This window comes from Echinops telfairi, unplaced genomic scaffold (genome assembly GCF_000313985.2).
Source record: "Echinops telfairi isolate 266 unplaced genomic scaffold, ASM31398v2 ScPeMD7_5;HRSCAF=22, whole genome shotgun sequence".
NCBI classification, from domain to species: Eukaryota; Metazoa; Chordata; class Mammalia; order Afrosoricida; family Tenrecidae; genus Echinops; species Echinops telfairi.
This window is the reverse complement of record NW_022103901.1, coordinates 19,955,891-19,964,176: the sequence shown is the minus strand read 5'-3', so window position 1 is coordinate 19,964,176 and position 8,286 is coordinate 19,955,891. Positions and strand designations below refer to the sequence as shown.

Genomic DNA, 8,286 nt, shown 5'->3' with positions numbered 1-8,286 from the left:
GTGCACTTAACCTTTATATAAAACTCTCTCTTATACATGAGTTTCTGTGGATTTGTTTCTCTAAACTACCCAGACTAACACAGGTGTTTTCATAGCAACCCAATGCAACAGAGTGGGGAAAACACATAGGTTTTGTAGGATGTAATATTTTAGGGAGTAGTCTGGAAGCAGATTGTCTTGTCTTTGTCTAGCAGAGGTACTTTGTGGATTTGCATGGGCAGCCTATCCGATAGCAGCTGAGGGAGTGCAACCATGGTGCCACTAGAGTTCTAAAACCAAGAATCGCCCAGTAAGATGACCTTGGAAAAATATGTAACTCTTCAGTGTCCCAGTTTCCCTATGTGTAAATATGGAAGATAATAATACTGCCCATCTTGTTGGTTTGTGGGCACTTAGGATTATGTCTGGGATTTGGTAGTGACTACATCAGTGACCATGAATATATGTCATTGTATGTGCTGTAGCCCAGTAGAGGAACAAACTTTCAGCATCTTTGGCTGAGTTTGACACAGTCATTGATTTTACCCGAACCCAGCTATGAGGTATCTCAGAAATGGAAATTGTCTTGTTTTCCCCCTCACTCCTGGCTTTGTGCTTACTAAATGGAAGAGAATGATAAGACCATCTGTTCTATTAACCTTCCTTATCTCTCTGTCTTTTACTGAGCGGCTCAGGCGATGAAATTGGCTGTGTCGTCGATGTGACTTCATTGAAAATATTTATTGCAGTACCTTTCCTTGGGTGTTCCAGAGAGGCAACTAGAAATGACATAGGAAGAGTGATGGCAGGTTCCAACACACGATGCATGGTTTTACTTCTGCAGTATTCAAGAGTCCGTTCAGGACCATGGAGAGCGCCACAGGAAGTCCTAAACCCCCACAGCCAGATCCTCTTGAGGCCTTTCCCCAGAGGAGCCTGGAGCCAGGTGACATCGCAGTGCTGGTCCTGTACTTCGTCTTTGTCCTGGCTGTTGGATTATGGGTAAGTTAGGTCGGTAGAATCGTCCGGGGGGGAAAAGGAAACAGTCAGGACAGAAGACTTGAGACAATCCAGTTATTTTGAGAACAAGACACTAACTGTGATAGAGGGGAAGAAACTAGCTCAAGGTCATGGACTATTCAGAACGCTGTTGTTGTTAGGTGCCATCAAATCAATCCCAACTCGGACTGACCCGATGTTCAACAGTTCAAAACACTGCCCAGTCCTGTGCCATCCTCAAAATGGTTATGTTGGAGCCCATTGTTGCCACTGTACCAATCCATCTCTTTTTCATTGACCCTTCACGCTACCAAGCATGGTATCCTTTTCCAAGAATTGCTCTCTTCTGATAACACATCCATAGTATGTGAGATGAAGCCTCACTATCTAAGGAGCATTCTGCCTGCATTTCTCCTAAGGAAGATTTGTTTGTTCTTCTGGCAGTCCATGTCTTCAACATTCTTCTCCAATACCATAATTCAAATGCATTGATTCTTCCTTATTCAGTGTCCAACTTGCGCATCATATGAGGCAATTGAAAATACCATGGTCAGGCACTCCTTAGCCTCAAAGTGACATCCTTGCCCTTCAACATTTTAAAGAGATCTTGTGCTACAGATTTAGTCAATATAATACATTATTTTATCGCTTGACTGTTTCTTCCATGAACATTGATTGTGGACCCAAGCAAAATAAAATTCTTGACGATGTCGATCTTTTCTCCATTGACCATCATGCCTTTTGGACCAGTTATGAAGACTTTTCATTTCTTTACATTGACTTGCAATCCACGCTGAAGGCTACAGTCTTCAGTCTTCACCAGCAAGCAGTTTAAGTCTTCTTCCCTTTCAGCGTGTAAGGTTGTGTCACTTGCATGTCTCAGGTTGTTATGAAGGCTTCCTCCAATCCTGACACTATGTTCTGCTCCATATAGCCCAGCCCCTTATTATTTGCTCAGCATACAGACTGAACATGCGATGAAAGGATTCAACACTGGATCCACCTCCCAGCCAATCGTGCTTTTCAATAGTCTAAAGAGGTCTGGTGTAGCAGACTTACCTAATGCAACATATATTTTGACTTCTTGACTATTGCCTCTATGAGCATTGATTGTGGTTCCAAGCAAGACAAAATCCTTGACAATGTCAAACTTTTCTCCATTTGTCATGATGTTACCTTTTGGTCCAGTTGTGAGGATTTTGGGCTTCTTTACTTTGAGTGGTAATCTATACGGAAGGCTGCACTCCTTGATTTCATCAGCAAATGCTTCAAGTCCTCCCCACTTTCAGCAAGCAAGGTTTTGTTATCTGCATAATGCAGTTTGTTAGTAAGCCTTCCTCCAATCCTGATGCCACACTCTTCTTTATATAAACCAGTTTCTCTTATGATTTGCTCAACATACAGATTGAGTAAGTATGGGGAGAGGGTATAACTTTGACACATATCTTTCCTGATTTTAATCCATGAAGTATTCCCTTATTTTGTTGGCATAACTGCCTCTTGATCCATGTACAACATGAGCACAATGAATGCTCTAGAAATCCCATTATTCTCAAGGTTATCCATAGTTTGTTATGATGCACACAATTTGACTATGTCTTAACATAGTCAATAAAACACAAATATACATCTTTCTCGTATCCTTTACTTTCAGACAAGATTCATCTGACATCAGCAATGATATCACTTGTTCTACATCATCTTCTGAATTTGGCCCGAACCTCTGGCACCTTCCTGTCAATGTACTGCTGAAACCATTGTTGGATGATCATCAGCAAAGTTTCACTTACATGTGATATTAATTATATTGTTCTATAATTTGAGCATTCTGTTGGGTTGGTCACTTTTCTTTGTTGTTGGTACAAATATGGATCTTGTTCAGTCAGCTGGCCAAGTAGCTCTCTTCCAAATTTCCTTGAATAGACGGAGTGAGTGCTTCCAGTGCTTTATCAGCTTGTGGAAACATTTCAATTTGTATTTCTCATTGATTCCTGGACCCTTGTTTTTGTCAAATGCTTTCAGTGAAGCTTAGAAGTCTTGCTTCAGTATCATTGGTTCTTGTTCATATGCTACTCCAGAAATGGTGGAATGTTGACAAGTTCTTTTTGGTACAGTGACTCTGTGTATTTTTTCCCATCTTCTTTTGTATGCTTCCTGCATCATTTGATATTTTGTCTCAAGAATCTTCCAATATTGCAACTTGAGTAAAGAATCTTTCAAGGTTGCAAAAAATTGAAAAATTCAAATTTTTCTTGAGTTCTTTCAGTTTAAAATATGCTGAGCATTATTTTTTCCTTTTGGCTTTGAAACTCTAGATCCTTGCACATTTCATTCTAATATTTGGCTTTATCTTTCTGAACTGCCCTTTGAAATGCTCTGTTCTGTTCTCTGGCTTCATCATTTCTTTTTGTTTTAGCTACTTTATGGTTAAGAGCAAGTTTCAGAATCTCTTCTGCCATCCGCTTTGATCTTTCCTTCTTTTTAATGACCTCTTTCTTTCTTCATGAATAATGCATCGATTCTAAGCTGCTGTAGAGAAACCATGTAAAACAGGGAGTGATAGTGCTAGATTTATTGGAAGAGGTTATGTCTCTTTTAATTTACTGTCATTGAGTCAATTCTGACTCATAGCAACCCCATAAGACAGGGTAGAACTGCCCCTTTTGGATTCTAAGGCTATACATCTTTATGGGAGTAGGAAGCCCATCTTTCTCCCTGTCTCCGTTTAAAATCTCCTTTAAAAACAAAGCATAGCTGAAGAAGAATCTGGCCCATTGGCTTCTTAATTTGCAAACCCTGACCTCGGCCATGTTGGAATGGTTTAGATTGCTAACTTTCCCTTTTCTGTGTTTCAGTCCACAGTGAGGACGCAAAGAGACACAGTGAAAGGCTACTTCTTGGCTGGAAGGGACATGGTGTGGTGGCCTGTAAGTAGTCTTTGCTTCAAGGCACTTCTCAAAGAATCTCCAAATGCTGACATTCTGCCAGGTTTTGCTTCCTCCATACTCACTGGTTTCATGTTCCATGGAAGGTGCTATCTAAACTTGAGACAACTGAACTCCTATTCAAATTGGTTTAAACAAAAAGGGAATTTATTAACTCACCTACGTGAAATAGCTATGGCCGGGCCAATTTCAGATATGGCTGAATGCAGAAATCCAAGTTATGTTAATAGGACTTAATTATCTATCTATCTATCTATCTATCTATCTATCTATCTATCTATCTATCTATCTATCTATCCAGCCATCCACTCACTCACCCATCAACTATCAACTTCTTTTGTGGATGGTGTTATTCCCAAATGGAATCATGTCTCACAGCAGCAACTTACTTCACACCTTTCGTCCTACCAAGTTTTGGCTCAACATGTCAAGAACACCTTCTTTTAAGGTAGTATTCTTTTTCTCCCCCTAACAGTTTTAATGGTACAAATCTACCTATCATACAATTCAATAGTTCAATCATATCAAAAAGTATTGTACAATCATTATACTCATTGTTCTTAGTTAACCATTTCCTCCCCACCTCCCCTACCACACCCCTAAGAAACCATTAATCCAGTAACTGTCTCCATAGATTTACCCATACTGGATTTCATATATCGAAAAACCTACAAAATAACAACAACAACAACAAAATTAAAAAGTAAAACAGAGGAAAACTTCAATTGGAAAAGAAAGTAGAAACTATTAAACTAGAGCCAATTTAAAATAGGTCAAAAGTGAGATCAAGTGATGAAGTGTTAAATCTTAACCTAACTGAATTTGCAATACTCCTCTTTCCAAAGTACTCTGCATGATGGCAAGGCTAGTCACATGCCTGGTCCATAATTAGAGAGGATCCCCAGAGATTTATTCCCTGTGTATTTCCCCTTCACTTTGAAAAAACTGAAACAACTTCTAAAAGGGTCAAAAGGGATATCAAATGACAAGATATTACATTTTAACCTAACTCCATCTGCCATTATCAACTTCACAGTGCTCTCTCTGTCTGATAACAGGGCTATTCACATCCCATGACTGTGGTCACAGGGGATTCACCTGAGGTTTAATCTATGTGTGGACCCTGCAAATGGATTTTGGGTTTCCACTGTTGTCCATTGCCTTCAGCAGACCAGGTGTCCACAATTGGAGTTCTGATAGCATTTTCCTTCTTTGACTTTGGATATCATTTAAAATCCTTGGGTCACACGGGTTGATGTGCTTGTTCCATTTGGACTTGGTTGAAACCTCAATTAGATGACTGCTTGTTTGAAGACAAGAGTTTAAGACCTCAAAAGCTATCGTTCATTTTTTTTCCTGATAGTAAGGCATATTTCTTGGAAAATAGCTCATCTGAGTGAGTTTCATGCCCATCCATGAGTCAAATACTGTGACAAGGATAATTTGAGATGTTGATTTGTTCAAGCATGAGTTATATATTGAATGCCTATGCTGAGAGGACGGAACCTTAGTTGAAGCATATCACATCAGAAATGAGTGCTGAATCCTAAAGGAAAATGGATATCATTCTTGGAAGAAAGTGAAATGGGTACTGAGAACACAAAACTTGCACAATTCCATAACTATTTTCTTTCCAAGTGGTTCTAAGGGTAGACACACACACACACACACACACACATCTACTTCATGAGTCATAAGTAAGAGGTCATGGATAACAGTTTGACTTCTAAAATAAAGGAAAGTATTTGAGCTAGTAAAAGGGAAGACATATCCATTTGCAGTAAGTCCAAGAGATGAAGTGTTTCCCAAAGACTTTTCAGTTGTTTGCAGACACATTAAACAAGGTTGAATTAGAGTGGGGGCATGAGTATCTTTCCTCCTCTTCATCAAGTCTTCAAATTACATTCAGAAGCCTCCATTTGGCACTCAGGTATCTTCGGCAGTTTTGGTTTCTTGTTACTGTTAGGAGCTGACGAGTTGATTCCGAGTCATAGTGCAGCAGAACAAAGCACCGGCTAGTTCTGGGTCATCCTCACAATCGTTCCGTTTGAGCCATTGCTGCAGATGCTGTGTCAACTTATCGCCCGGAGGTTTTCATTTTTTTCTATTGAACCCCCCCCCCCCACTTTCCCAAGCATGATGTCCTTCTTCAGGGACTGGTCTCCCCTGATACCATATTCAAAATACATGGGACAAAGTATTACCATTGTCACTTTTAAGAAGCATTGTCATGTACTTCCTCAAAGACAGATTTGTTTGTTCTTCTGGCAGTCCGTGGTATTTTTAACATTCTTTGGCAACACCGTCGTTTAAATGCATCGATTCTCCTTTTGTCTTCCTTATTGACTGTTCAACTTTCACAGGCTTATGAAGCACTTAAGTCCTCGGTAATATCTTTGCCTTCCAACATTCTCAAGAGATCTTGTGCAGCAGGTTTATGCAATGCAACACACCTTCTGATCTCTTGACAGCTGCTTTCATGAGCACTGATTTTGGATCCGAGCAAGACAAAATCCTTGACAACTTCAACCTTTTCTACAGTTATCATGATGGTATAGCACTTCCTTAAATAGTTAGAAATAGAAATAGCATATTATCCAGCAAAACCACCACTAGGTATATCTCCAACAGAAATAAGAGCCATGACAAGAATAGATATATGCATACGCATGTCCATTGCAGAATTATTTACCATAGTAAAGAGATGGAAACAACTTAAATGTCATGAAGAGATGAATAGTAAACTGTGAGACAGTAGACTGCTACACAATTACAAAATGAATCTGTGAAATAGCTTATAACACGAGTGAAGCTGGAGAACATGATGCTGTGTGAAATGAATCAGTCACAAAAGAGCAAATATTGCCCAAGACTACTGCTATAAAAAGTCAAGAATAGATTTACACACAGAAAGAAACATCTTTTGAAAGTCATCAGAGATAGAGGGGAGGGAGGGTAAATCACCAAGCAACGGATAGATATGTATTAACTGGGAAAGGCAATCTACAATAAAGGCGAGTTCAACAAAAAATGCTCAAGATGAAAGAAGACACCGGAGGTGCACAAGAGTTAAAGGCAACAAAGATAAATATTATCACACACAAATCCTGCAGTAAAGTAACAACAATAATCTAGAGGTGGATGCAGAGATAGACACTCAAGCTGAACAAGTGTGGTCAAGTAGTGGGTCTACATCCACAAAATGCAATGGGGTTGGCTGCAAATATAGCCATTTCATAAAGCACACAAAAGACAAAGTTACGAAGTCTTCTTCTTAGCCATTACCAGATGCCTTGAGGGAATTCATTGCTGGGCTTGTGGGATCAAGATCCCAGTCTTGAGGGACCTCAAGGTCAATGGACACAACAGTCCACAAAGGCAGTGCTCTACATTCTCCTTTGGTTAGTAGTCACTAGGGTCTTAAAAGCTTGTGAGTGGCCGGCAAAGGTTCAGCTTTGAAGAAAAGTGAAGAAAATCAAAGATATGTGAAAGCAGTCCAATGGGCTCATTGACCACATGAACCCCAGACTCTGACTTTGAGACCAGAAAAACTTCCTGGGTGCTCACTGACCATTACTGGCCACGCAGAAATGGATCATCATAGATGCTCCTGGATGGTGGGAAGAAATTGTGGCGCAAAACGCAACATCATAAAGACCAGGCTAACTGGTCTGAGAGTGGCTGATGGAATCCTTGAGACGATGCCCCTTGGTCACCTTTCAGGCCTGGAAGCGAACTCACCCCAGGACTCAGTTTCTAGCCAATCAATAATAATCCTCTGAGGTATGCATTTCTTAGAGCAATCCACCATACACGCGCAGTCAGGCGGTCTTAGGCCCGGGATGGATCTCAGCAGGCAGGAGGAACAGGAGAGAAGGACATGGTAATGGAGAACCAGGGAGGAGGTGAGGAGAGTGCTGTGACATCGTGGGGCTTATCATCAATGCCAGGAAACAAAAGATGTACGGATTGCTGAATGGAAAACCCTTTGGGGCTATAAGCTTTCACCTAAATTACAATGAAAAAATACAAAGGGAAACATGTCTGAAGACTAGGAGGAATTGGTGTGTCCAATTGTACGCTGTTACAAAAACTTTAGCAAAAATAAAAATCAACTACGAAAGTGACTTTATCTGAATACACAATGGCTAAGTAGCAAACCAGGATTAGATAGCCCACTATGCTTAGCCCGAAACCTAAATATTTACTAACAGAAACATCCCCCTGAGAACTACTAGCAAACACTTAAAACGTAAAGGACTTGGTGATGCATCCCATACACTGAGAGGAGCCTGTTGTGTAATCAATAAACCCCCAGCCGAGATACCTCCCCACTGCTTGTTAATATAGCAGTCAATATACC

General features: G+C 40.3%; 1 protein-coding gene across 1 annotated transcript in view; it reads left to right on the top strand.

Annotated features, from left to right (window-relative positions):
* SLC5A11 (solute carrier family 5 member 11) overlaps window positions 1-8,286 on the top strand; it is an 85,590-nt gene that overhangs the window by 12,151 nt on the left and 65,153 nt on the right. The window contains exons 2-3 of the mRNA XM_004705708.4: window positions 824-981; window positions 3,834-3,905. Of these exons, the coding sequence (XP_004705765.1) occupies window positions 847-981; window positions 3,834-3,905 (207 nt within the window). The 5' untranslated portion in view covers window positions 824-846. The remainder of the gene's footprint in view (window positions 1-823; window positions 982-3,833; window positions 3,906-8,286) is intronic.